Source organism: Siniperca chuatsi, linkage group LG19 (assembly GCF_020085105.1).
Source record: "Siniperca chuatsi isolate FFG_IHB_CAS linkage group LG19, ASM2008510v1, whole genome shotgun sequence".
Taxonomy (NCBI): Eukaryota; Metazoa; Chordata; class Actinopteri; order Centrarchiformes; family Sinipercidae; genus Siniperca; species Siniperca chuatsi.
In genome coordinates, this window is record NC_058060.1 from 12,690,915 (window position 1) to 12,704,187 (window position 13,273).

Here is a 13,273-nt window from a genome sequence, read left to right on the forward strand (position 1 = left end):
TGCACTACTGTTATTATTGTCATTATTCTCATCTTGTCATTCCTATGACGTGCAATTATTCTCACTCAATTTGACCCTCCCTCCTTTTTAAGTTTTTGTCCCTCTCTCACCTTTGCCCTTGTGTACTGTAAACACTGACATGTCATCCTGAATTATTATATTATTATTTCTTGTTTTATTTTGTTAAAAAAAATTCTATTGATTTATTTAAAAAAAAACATTTTAGCTTTCTCTAGCTCTTCTTCACTCTCAAAATTGGATCAGTCTGATTCTACTGTCTGTTATCTATCATTGGTCTCCATGGCAAATATAGCTGAAATCAATAGAAATACAATACCTGCACACTTACACAGAGAGATAAACACAAATACACACACAAACCAGCAGGATCTGGTCGGGGCAAAATAGTCTTGAATCTGGGGTGTTGGCTTTCTGGGTCTAGGCTTTCTAACTTCATGATACCGCTGATCCTCTCTTGACCCTGACACCCTGAATTATGGATAAATCTCAAGCAATGTGCTCAATGTCCATGACCTCAAATTAGAAGCTCAAATGAGAAACTGCGAGTAACAAATAGCTATAAATGAATGGAGTGATAAAAATGCTTTCTCTCCTTGTGTCTTGCTCTAGCCGATCAGCAGTTAAATCTTATTGATGCAAACTACTTACCTGAAATATAGTTTTGTCTAGCTTAATTTCACAGTGATAATGAGAAACATGATGAAAGCCATCTATTTTCTGAGTTATACAGCTTAACACAAAGGTCTGACTTTGCATGTACCCAGCTACTTAAACCTGTCACTGTAAGAATTGAGTCATTCAATGAAACATGTAAAATGCAAAGCACATCCACCCACCACAACACAGATTTATTTTAAATGGAATAAAACTGTATAAAGCCAGCTCTATCATTAGATGTAACATTCTATTTGCCTGTGTTCTCACTCTACACTATCAGCCACTTTGTCTCTATGGCATTGAAGGTGAGTCTTGGTGACAGTGAGCTCCACCCTCTGTTCTATTACCACGTTTCTCCACTCCTTCAGCTCAGCCCAGATGTCAGGGGTGGTGGTGCTGGTCCGCCTACTTGTCTGTTTGTGCATTGGCTCAAACCCTCTATGCTTTACTAGACTTTCTTTGACACTTCTGCTTTCAACCTGAGTGTTTCAGTCTGACACAACGGCAACAGTAAAAGTAACAGTGTGAGTAACGGAAAATTTCTGGTGCTCAAGTAGGCCCAAAGTGTAGACTGTTGGAGCCCCAGCAGCTGCTGTTGCTGTCAAACTGGTTGTCCTTGTTTATCTACAAGGTCAGGCACTGTTACAGTTAAGGGTGGCTGGTGTTCCTCAGTTACTGTGATGAACTATCATACTTTGGACTTCACTCTGTTGGTTCACTTTGGACTTCACTCTGTTGGTTCACTTTGGATTTCACTCTGTTGGTTCACTTGGGACTTCACTTGATCAGAATCAGGTTTATTGCCAAGTCACATACAAGGAATTTGGCTTGGTATGTTGCACAACAATAAACAAAGTAAGTAGAAAATATAAAGAAAGATGAAAGCACGTACTGCAAATCAAGAAGTATGAAGTATGTCATGTGTTTAAGTCATATCTGGTGTTACCATAGTAACAGGTGCAATGAACCCCTGTACGCACGTGTCTGTGTGTTTCTGCATGCATGCAGAAACACACAGACACACAGTCATACAAAGTATTTCCCAACACACACACACTCATTTCTCACACACATGTGCATGCACAAACACCCGATATTGACTTAAAATGTTTTTAACCATGCTATCAGTGAAAAAAACTATTTAAAAACAAGATTTGGTGAAAGATTTCCAGAAATTCTCCTATGGCTGAAGATGACAAAAGCAGCAGCATTTCTGAGTAAATGCATATGCTCTATTTGTGACGTTCGTATGCATGGCAGTTTTACATAGAGCAAGTGAGCCAATTATGAGAGACTCTGAAGGTTGCTGATGGAAGCTCTGGGACTCAGAAGTCCCAGAAAATCACATTTAGAAGACAAACAATAAGTGAACTTGGATATTGTGATAATGTTGCTGTGAATTTCATAGCTTTTTGCATTATTAATCTTACTTCTCATCCTAATCTGTCTTGAATACACCAGTGAGTTGTTCAAGTTAATTGTCTTGTGTACTCTACTGACTGGTACACCATTTGCAAGTGGTTCATGCAGTGGTATTGTGGTTCTTAAATAATAACTTTCTCTTGTTTTTTATTTAAAATGGGTATTATCATTTATATCGGTATTTGTGAAAAATGCAATGGGTCACTCAAAAATGTTTGAATATGCTGTCAGTTGTAGTGTCCTAAGGAGGATAGTGTGAGACATGGCCCACATTTACTTGCACACTAATGTTTGATGTTAATTTTTTTTTTTTTTTATCATATTGCAAGTCATATTTTATGCAAACAACCTTAGTAATTAGGTCACTTGGATTAAGGTTATAGACTGTATACATCAAAATATAATAAGCCAAAAAAAACATAAAATGAAAAATTAGAGAGAGTTTTCATAATTTGCACATTGTCGTTGTTAATCTTTACAGCTATATAATTTGTTTCCATATAGCCTTCATGCCTGATATTTCATTGCTGAGCAACCAAACCTTGGGAGCAAGATTACTCCTCTCCCTTTAATGACAGGAGCCAGTTAAGAACAGTATATCTCGTTGGTGGTCATGCACATGCATTTTATTTTATCAGTGATTGTAGCATACAAGAGTCAACTTCTTTATTCTGTGGATATAAATGACTTGATCAAATTGAGGTAACCAAGGACAATATTTATAAAGTATTAATTAAATGTAGTGTAATAGATCACTGGAAAGTGCAAAAATCGTCAAGGCCTTGGTGAAGATATCAAACTATATCTGAAAGTTACAGAGGGAACAGCAGGAAACCACTGAAGGTGTTCAATGAGCTAGTATCATCATAAAGCCCACAGTTTTGGTGGAGACGCATATAGACCACACTTCCCTGTTCCAGCTGTAGAATTAATGCATTTGCAATGAAAGCATGACCATTAGATACCTCCGAATTATGCAAAATTCTTTGACTATTATGGTATAAATTTACTGCCATCCATTCTCCATTCTTGTTGTTGAAGGCAGTGAATCTTAAATAGTAGACTCCTTTGACAGGTGCTGTGAAGATACCTGCAACAGTAGAGAATCAGAGAGGTCAGCGTTGTCCATCTCTTGGACAATATTACGATGCTTGTGGTAATGCATACCTGTAGTTGGGTTGTAAGCCCCACCAATATTTGTGAAGACTCTACTGTAGATTAGTGGAGTTTCAGTATTGAATGGTCCAATCTTTCCTGAAGTGGTCAAACCAGCAGAGAAAGCCAGCTTCGGAGTGTCTGTAAACACAGGATGGAAACATTTAACTAAGAGAATTAGACCAAAAGGATTAAAGGGACAAGAATTTTATGCCAAAATTTGGTAATTTCTTTTAAGATAGCAATAATAGAGGATAGAAACAAATGGTTAGTTTCAGGGGAAAGTCATAAAAACTGTCTCAGGTTAAAGTATGTATGTATGTATGTACTTCTGGTCTCATCAAAATACCTGCAATTGTACTTTCCATCTCAACCAATTTGTTCTTGGTGAGCTGTAGTTCAGTCTTAGAAATATCCAGCTCTTCCCTGAGAGCTGTCACCTCCTTCTTCTGCTCCTGCACTTCCTTCTCACTGGTTGTCACTCTGGAAACCAGGGCTGCCAGTTCTGCTGCTTGCACTAGAAGCATGAAAATCAATCATTTTTCAAATGCTCTTTCAAGATTTTCTAAAAATTACCAAGTTTGTGATTTTGGTAATTACATACCTGAAATCAGTCTCTCAGCCTCCTCCACTTTTTTTTTCTGCAGTTGCTGTTCAATCTTATTCACTTCCAGCTCAGCTGTAATTGCTGTCACCTTGTTTTCAGTGGCTGTCAGTCTGGAGCTCATCTCTGAAATACCATAGAGGCTGAGGATGAAGTTCTAGCATTCCACGACATCTTCATAAAAATACATTTCTGTTTTTTTATTGTCTATTGCTGCTGATATGACACCATATTCAACCTATAAACAGTCCATTAAAGCCTTTTTTATTGACTTTTCCGATCTCCTACTGTCTGGTATTGTAGGGTTTTTGCTTTTTTCTGGGAAAAGTGTAAGCAGTAAGCTGCAACAGAATGCAAAATGGCAAATTAATTGATAATAATTCTAATTTTCATTCATAATCATTGCATCCCCAGCCTAAACCTCACAGGTGTCGTTGATTTCCTACCTGTGTTCTCTTTCTCTAGACGAACCACTTTGTCCTTCTGGGTTTGCAGTTCAGCCTTGGTATTCCTCAGTTCCACCCTCTGCTCCACCATCATGTCTCTCAGAGCTCTCAGCTCATCCCAGATATCCCTCGTCTGTAAACCTTGGTCAGCTCCTCCACTCTCTCCTTGAGCCCATTTCCCAGACAGACCGAATAGCAAAACCAGCAGCAGAGTAGCCCTCATTGTAAAAGCTCACCCCTCCGAAAATACATCTAGGAAATGAAATGGAATCAGATTTTTTTAGTGTACATATACTCTACATCTCCCAGTGACCACAGGTGTTGTGAGTGGTCAAAGATAACTATTATTTGCCTTGTGCAGAGTTGGCACAAGAAGGCCCGACCTTGACCATATTTACAAAGGTAGGCTGATGCAATGTCCACAGCTGTTTATACAAGAATGATTTCCCATTTATTTATTTCAAAATTACCCCCATACCAACACAACAGAAAATGACTTAAATGGATTAAGCATCCACAAGGAATCATTTAACATGTAGTTGTGTTTATTAAATTATGACACTTAAATTGGACAGTGCTTTTCTCATCATTTATCTTGTTTATGAAGATGGTCAGTAACTGCAGGCTCGCCTTTAACATGTGTTAACAGAAAAAGCCATGGTAAGGTTTCCAAATGCAACCCATTAAATTAATGCCTCTGCAGACATAAATAATAAATGCTGCTCTATTAGATGATTTTAAAAAAAGAAAACCTTGGAAGGAATTGTGAACAAAAATGTTTTATGTGACCTTAAAAGTTGTTTTTCCTTGCAGAAAGGGACAAGTTAGAAGTGCCAAAATGTCATGAAAATATCTGGGTCAAATGTTATTCTAAAACGATATAATTACTGTAGGTCCACATTTCATTATTTATGTGAAATCATTCTCACCCTTTCAGTTATTTTTCAGTTGGGAATGCAGTCTTGCCACAGTTTGGTGACTTTTTTCTTTCTAATGAGTATTCATAGTGAGGGTGTGAGATGACTGAACCCACACTGCAGTTTCTTAATTTTTATTTAATTCAAAACTAAAACAGAGCAAAGTGACTGGTCAGCCTTCCACCTTGTTATCAGTTCCCTGCATATGAACAACAACTCCAATGCAAGCCATTAAACAGTCTTATCTAGTCAAATCTGAACAATTCTCTTCCTCCTCCTTCTACTCTCCTTCATTATCTGTACTCTTTTTATCTGTGGCAGACAGCCGGCATGTGCGTGATTTGAGCCTGTGTGTTTGGCGTGTGTGACAGAGAGAGAGAGAAAGAGAGCGCACCACATATTTAATGTGTGTCAGATTCGGTTGTTGTGTGTCTGTGCTGCAGTGAGTGTGAAGATTCAACACTACTATCACTGATAAGCTCATCATTCAAAGCTATTGCAGGTGATGTAAAACAGATGTGAGGACACCAGGTTACACAGTATCTATTTTCCATTACGTTCAAGAGGTTATAGAGAGGATCGGGATGGAGCAGAGAGCTTGGTAGTGATTACATCAAACCAGTATACAGTCAGAAATGTGATTGTCAGTAAAGGAGCACATCAAGGTCACTTTCTACCGGAACAGACTTTTTTTGTTGTCGTTCAGACTAAGCAAACGCCATCCTTTAATTGTTTGTCGTTATTACTTCAGTTCATGACTTCTCAAGCATAACAAAAATACAATGTTAAACTGTATCATTGTATTTTACTCTGATAATTGCTATTGATTGCTAGTGCAGGATTGTATGCATAATCATATTCATGTTTGCACTGTTGTGTGTGTATTGCATGTGTGTTTTTGTGCGTATTTAACCAGCGTTGCCCTGAACAAGGCCACAGCGGTCACACCCCTCAGCAGGTGGCCATCTTGGCTCTTAGTTTCTTTGGTCACTGGCATGATGACACACACATACACTCACACACACATACACATACACATGGTCACCCTGCTGATGGAGATTAATTAGTCTAGACCCCCTGCTGCCATGAAAGCAAGGGTCTCCAAGTGCATTCTGGGAAGGAAAAAACTATGCGACACGGAAGACACACGGAAACTGTCACACACAAAGGAAATGCACCAACAGAAGCTTGCACACACGTACGCACATGGGTCAAATGTATTGACACATGCGGCATGCTAAAGTACATGTGTATAGACTTGCATGCAGATCCATGGGTATACTAACTCTGCGGAGACTGATCTGCACGTGACCGTACCTTGAACTTCGCTACAGTGTCCTCACTATCGATGTATTACAGTCAGCGATGCAGTGAGCTGAGCTGAATTGAAAAAGACGGACAATGCAGCAGATGGCCACAAGAGGAGGGGAGTATAATGACAGAAAGAAAAAAGGGAAAAGTGAAATGCAGAAATACAGGACAGGAAATAAAGACAGAGAGATGGAAAAAAAGAATCCAGGACAGAGAAGGCAGGGAAGGAAGGATGAATAGAGATTGGTGTCAGTAAGAGGTGATGTATAGAGGAAAGGGTGATGAGAGTGAGCTGGCTTCTCTCTCGGCTCCAGTAGTAATGTCCCTTTCCAAAACATCACTCATATTTAATGGAGCACAGCTACAAGGGAAGAGAGAGAAAAGGAGAGCACAAAACTCGCATGCACGAACACACACACAAACACACTGCATTGACATATGCAGACAACGCAACACATTACAGGCTTGTACACACTTGCACAGAGTGCTCAAAGCTTGCCTGCACAGATAGAGAACACACACATATGCTCTCTGGTACTCAGACGCAAACAGGGTTCTCTGAGAGTTAATGGGTTTGAGACACAGGGGCCTTGAGACTGGAAGCTGCACTCAGCTTGGAAAGGGGGAGAGCGAAAGATGGAGTGAGTGAACAAAAGAGAAAGGAAGGAGAATTGGGGGGCATTGGCATACATATGAGAATACATGTAGAAATTAGGAAAAAATGTGGTAGAGGCAGGAAGATGATCCTCTGCTGAGCATGTCTTAACTCAGCCACATTTACCAGGCAGCTTAGATGGAGGCATAAGACAGGGAAAAAACACAGGGGTGCAATAATTGTGGAGACAAAACTGCTGTATGACAAAGTAGAAGGTAAACAGAGATAGCCACACATCACAGGCAGAAATTTTATCTCCTAGTTTCACCACCCACATACCTCTCACCCATGATGAGTCACCCAGTCATTTTTTCCTTAAATCCTTGTCAGGGCCTTGACATTCTCCTATATTCTCCCTTAACAAAGTTAACTTTGACCTAGTAATATGAACCAGTCATGAATTTTTGTTATTACAGTAAGCTACAAGTAAAGTCAGCAGCTACAGTCAAAACATGATGTGGGTTGGACCTGTTTGTATTTTTTTTTTCAAGTTAAAGTTCACAAATGAATGAAAGCATGTAGTGCTGCATTTTTAATAGACTTGGATCTTTTTGCAGGAATCAGTCAATTGAAAGTATTGGAGTCTCATTGGAAATTCTTCTGTTCCAAGATGTCAGTCAGCTAAAACCCAGAAGGTTTTACACTTATAGAACATGTTTATAATAATGTACACTTGCACAAAGACACTTTTGCAGTGTGTGTTTTCTGAAGACGTTTTTATCTCTGCCCCCCTCCCCCCCCAGGTTCAGGCCTAAATGACGGCCAATGGCACGCAATACGTTTGGTTGCCAAGGAGAATTTTGCCATGTTGACAATGGATGGCGAGGAGGCGTCTGCTGTGCGCTCCAGCTCACCTCTCACCATCACCACAGGAGGAACCTATCACTTGGGAGGTAAGGGTCACCCCAGTACCATCACCACCCTCACTTCCACCCCTATTTATCGTCATCCCATCACATTCCTCTCCAGTGCCCAAGGGAAGCATCAGAGTGTAAGATGTTCACTACGCTTACAGAGGTAAGAATGTTCTGAAAAATGAGACAGTGTCAAAAAATGACATCCAGTTTACATCCGTTTACATCCAGGTTGTGTTTCGGTCAACCTTGACTACTTGTTTCTACGAAATACATGATGTCATGTCATCATGCAGCTTCAGTTTTTGGTTGTTACGTTGTCTTAAATAACTAACATTACTTTTTGTGGTTGATTGCATACCCTGTTATACCTTAATTAATCAAAATGAGCCCAGGACACAGAAACCTTTTAATAGACATGTTAATTAATCTGCTTTTACTTTGGAGTACTTGATTTTGGTCAGTTTGTACAGAAAAGTTTTGTAAAGAAATTTGTTGGTGTTAGTTGACAGTGAAACAGGGCTCAGTGAAACTATTTATTTGAACTATGGCAACGGAAGTCTTATCTGTGTGTGTGTGTGTTGTGTGTGTGTGTGTTTGCAGACTAAATATGTCTGCAAATCATTTAGCTCGCAAGAAATCTATATCTCAGTGGCCAGAGTTCAGGAAGTTGCTCACTTAGCAAGAGCACAGACACTAGACCACCAGATGTACACAACCATACAGAGGGGAACACATACTAACACACACACACAAGCAGCAGCCACAATCTGTCTGAATTAGGAAGACACCAGGTTAATGATGCCAGACACTGCTGTCTGTCTGTTGGAAGATGGTTCGTATCTAAGTGTGCAAGTATGACTTTGTGTGTGTGTGTTGGGTGTGTGGGTACCTGTATGAAATTACAGTAACTATGAGAGATAGTTGGGCTCCGATAGCTCCATCAGGCCTCTGTCCCTCTTTCTCTATCAGAGTCCAATCTCCTCCATCAAGCAAAACCATTTCCCCAGGCCAGTCAATAAGGATGTGCGCACCTCACACACGCACACACACACACACACACACACATCCAGATTCTTTTATTCTGTTGTCTATCTTAATTTACTCCTTGCTGCTGTTGAGTGAATCCCCCTTAAGCCCATGATGACTCTGTACTTTTTATTTATGAAATCTAAGCTTGTGAAGCCTTGATATGCTAATTGCATCTCACTCAATGCGGTTTTTTAAAGATTTTTTAACTCACTCCTTCAAGTTTTTTTTTTGTTTTTTTTTATTCTTTAATCTGGAATGTTGCAGAGTCATTCACTATTAACATTTTATCTTTTATTATCACTTATCTCTCTTTCACCCCAACTTTCTCTCTGTTTCTCTCCTCTCCTCTCCTCTTCCTTCTCACCCTCTAGTCTCCGTTTTGATCCAATTGGTGATTTATTGATTTTGGTAAACTGAGTTGGGAATCAATAGCGGCTGAGAGGAGAGGATCTCTGTAATGTCTTTACCCCTTGAAGAGGGCAGAGGAGACAGACAGAGAGAGTGAGAGAAAGGAAGAGTGAAACTGAAGAGAAGCTTAAAAGATGAAGAAGAGAAAGTATAGACAGGGAATGAGATGAAGAGAAGCAAAGTTTTGGCTAGGAAATTTAAAAGATAGCAGGTTCATACGTGAGTGCAAGGCTTGAGAGAGGTAAAGGAGGAGAATGCTTGTTTGCGTGTGCATAAACACACATATAATCACTCACACATACATGCATCACTACCATTCAGAAAAATACATTGTTCTTTCAGAAGTTTTTTTCCCTCCTACTGACAGAAGTAGTGTGTGGGCTGAATTGGCAGCAACTGTGACTGGGGTTTTATTCGTTAGTTTCACACGACATAATGAATGCTGAGGAGCAGGGTGTCTGGTGGTAAACAGTTGCAGGGGAATCAAAACTGCTGATTATTACTATGGCAAGGAGTACAAAGTGATATTTAGGCTACCGCTTCACAGGTTATGGGAGAAGTTTTAGGAAGACATTATGGAACAATTTCAACCAGTTCATTTTTAGTTCTGACTTGAGATTTCTTTTTCATGGGAAAAGGTGTGTGTGCTGTTGCAGGTTGTTTTTAGCTCTGAGAATTAATTTTGCTTTTTGACAGTTGGGTTTGGATTTACTTTAGATTTATACAGCATGCCGATCAGTCCTCCAATTTCATGACCTGATTTTATTTTCTGTTACACAGTGCCTTGCCTCCCCATTATCACAGATTTACAATGAAGGCCTCAAGCCATCTGAATCTGTGCATATGTTAACATGAGCATGCATGCCTGTGAACTTAAATGAACAGACCGTGTGGGTGTTCTTGACCACATGCTCTGAAACTCCCAAGCAGACATACACACAGAAGCACACTTAGCTGACAACTCAGACAGCATAGCTACAAAATGTATTCAAAACACTCCACCCTTTCACATTCGGGGACTAATTTCCATCCCAGCACAGAGGTTACAGAATAATATAGTGAGTGCACAAAAGATAGTTTAGCCTTCGGGTTGCCCTCAATTACTCTCTCTGATCGCTCAGCTTGATGAGTCAGAGAGGCCAGGCACATTAAGCTGTCCTAAAGCTCTCTAACAGTATTCCAACAGCACTTTCTATGTGACTGAGACTGTTCTGTCAGTGTGCCACAATTAGCAGAAACCCCTCAGTATCATCAACAATCCATGTTCTTTTATACACAGTACGAGGCTTCAGATAATTGCTGAGAGTCATTTGTGTAGGTTCAGTCATCCAGGTAGCCATCTGCTTCAAATCTCATGGCTTTGAGGCATCAATCTGCTGTGTTTTCATTGGTAACAGTTGTTAATCTGTGACCAAAGACTGAACCAGACTTCCTAAACAAAGTAAAACTGCACATAATCTGACTGTATGTGGCTCTTAATACACTCATTTTGACAATAGGAATATGTCTGCTGCCATTTCTGTCTTGTTTTATGTTGTCCTCTCATCATCTAATTGTGGTGCATGTAGTGAACACATATGTGTTTTTACTCTGCACGAAAAATTAATTTTCGAAATGGGAACTGCTAGTAAACTGGGTCCAATGTAGCCGTCCCATGTACTACTATAGGGTGAGTGCCACTGTACAGTAGAAACATTGCTTGGATGTCAGAGGAAAGAGAATTTTGGTATCTGTCTGTTTCTATGTTCTTCATTTTATGTTTTTTTTTTGTCACTGTGGCTTAATAAGCATGTCCAATTCCACATTCCGCATGTCCAATTCCACATTAAACCAACTAACACTAATTAGTATTATATTTAAGCTTCACATATGCAGGGATATACATACATTAGGCACACACACTTAAACACACAAAGTCTGAAGCCCAGTGTTTTACCTGACACTTAAAGTATAATACAGTATGATTAGTGAGAGGGGATCAGTGCAGCTGGGTAACGGGTAATTTTCCTATCAAGGCATTCAAACAAACATTGTGCATCTACACACACACACACACACACACAAAGGTTGAAGACATGGAGGCATTATGTGAGATAATTATCAGTCTGTGTTTAATCAAACAGAAAGTGAGTGTGCATGTACGCAGCAGTGATCTTAACTTTTTAAAGTGGACAGAACATCACCAGTGGGACATGATTACTTTGAGTGTCCTCCAGGCCAAATACTGTGTCCATTAAATGTGAAACATGGAAAACAGTTAGCCAGAGGCTGATGAAGTTCTTTCACTGCCTTGCTCAAAAAATTAAATTAAGACAACCAGTGATGATCATGTCTGAGTTTTTGCAACAAAAATGTGACAGTACTACAGAATTTGATCTGTTAGATATACTTAATACTTTAATGCATAAATATTCTTTATATTTATGGAAAACTAATTTTTTAAACATAACAGGGCGCCTTAATGCAATAAGATAACTTTTGTTATGAATTGGCACTGTATAAATAAAATTGAATTGAATTGAACTTAATTCTTTTAGATAGCTTTAATATTAATACCATCGATGTAATATGAAGACAAGCATGCTGTCATAAAAATATTAGCTAATTAAGGCTTTAATTAACATAATAAATTACCTAATTTTCATAAGTGGTTATGTTTAATGTCTTTTGATGACTATGATGGGACATTATGCAGCTCAAGTACCATTCCCAACAGTTTAAAGGCTAAGCAAATTATGCAACTAATACATTTTCATTTCTTTAAAAAAACTGACAGAAATATGGAAGAAAAGTAGTTTGTTTTGTCACATTGTTTTGTATGTGCAGTTTTTATGTCACTTAAAGCTAGGGTTGGTAACTTTGGAGAAACTAGCAAGAGACAGCTTGATTTTGAAAGTATCCAACCGAAAAAATCCCAGGCCCTCCCTTCAGGCCTCCCGCCAAAGCCACTCCGCCAAAACACATTTTCATGTGCAATGAGTGCACAGGCAGAGTGTACACAGGTAGGCAGGTAGGCCAGCCAATCATTTAATTGACTGAAATGATTGGATGGGCTTATTACATTACCAGATTGTTTAAAAAAAAATCAGAACATTTGATTTATTGATTGCTGTTGAGAATTTCAACAAATATAACAAAAAATGCTTCTGAAATACATTGCCTACCCTAGCTTTAATATAATAACCTCAAAGTAATTCTCTAATACAAGCTTTATTAAAAAAAAAGACAGACAGATGTTAGGTGAAAAGATGCAGGAACATTTTACTGTGACACACTGAAATGACGTATTCCAGTTCTCTTTAAGTTCAGTGGCCCGAAATGATCAGTCATGAATGTTGCTTGCTTTAGATATAATTGCCCTGCCTTTTCTGATTCTGTGGCATTAAAATTCACGTGGCAGTGCCTAAAGCCAAGGTTACAGAGTTACAGGATATTATACTTTAGATGTCAGAGGAAGGAAAAGACTTGGCTCTTAGCCTCTGTCATCCTATCTTCAATTGTGTCCTTTTTCTTAATCCTATTCCTGTTTTCTTTTCTCCACTTTACCCTAACTAATTTCTTTCATTCTCTCCAATTTCTCAGTTTATCTTCTCTTCTTTTTTGGCCCTCATCCTCTCCTCTTTCCTCTCATCCGTCTTATCCTTTTCAACCGGGTCAACCCCTTCCTTTGCCTCCCCTCGTCTCCTCTCTTCTCCTCTCATCTCCACCCCTCTATCCTTCGAGGGTCTGCTTTTAGAAGCAGTTTCCTGAACCCAAAGCCTATTTTACGGGAAGTAGTTTCTCACTCCTGA

At 39.2% G+C, this 13,273-nt stretch overlaps 2 protein-coding genes across 4 annotated transcripts in view; one reads left to right on the forward strand and one right to left on the reverse strand.

Moving 5' to 3' along the window:
• cntnap2a (contactin associated protein 2a) overlaps nucleotides 1-13,273 on the forward strand; it is a 316,253-nt gene that overhangs the window by 184,348 nt on the left and 118,632 nt on the right. For all 3 annotated transcript variants that reach the window (XM_044176652.1, XM_044176650.1, XM_044176651.1), the window contains one exon: nucleotides 7,932-8,081. In XM_044176652.1, coding sequence (XP_044032587.1) covers nucleotides 7,932-8,081 — 150 coding nt within the window. The remainder of the gene's footprint in view (nucleotides 1-7,931; nucleotides 8,082-13,273) is intronic.
• LOC122866672 lies at nucleotides 2,705-4,629 on the reverse strand. The gene is made up of 5 exons (XM_044176654.1): nucleotides 4,306-4,629; nucleotides 3,860-3,985; nucleotides 3,605-3,772; nucleotides 3,268-3,396; nucleotides 2,705-3,190 (listed from the first exon to the last, which is right to left on the reverse strand). The coding sequence occupies exons 1-5, from the start codon at nucleotides 4,526-4,528 to the stop codon at nucleotides 2,913-2,915; spliced, it is 924 nt and encodes a 307-aa protein (XP_044032589.1). The 5' UTR covers nucleotides 4,529-4,629; the 3' UTR covers nucleotides 2,705-2,912.

Coding starts and splice junctions, on each gene's coding strand:
- LOC122866672 (XM_044176654.1), bottom strand. CDS start 4,528: ATGAGGGCTACTCTGCTGCTGGTTTTGCTATTCGGTCTGTCTGGGAAA. Junction 3,986..4,305: donor TCTAGAGAAAGAGAACACAG/GTAGGAAATCAA, acceptor ATGGTATTTCAG/AGATGAGCTCCAGACTGACA. Junction 3,397..3,604: donor GATGGAAAGTACAATTGCAG/GTATTTTGATGA, acceptor CTGTGTTTACAG/ACACTCCGAAGCTGGCTTTC.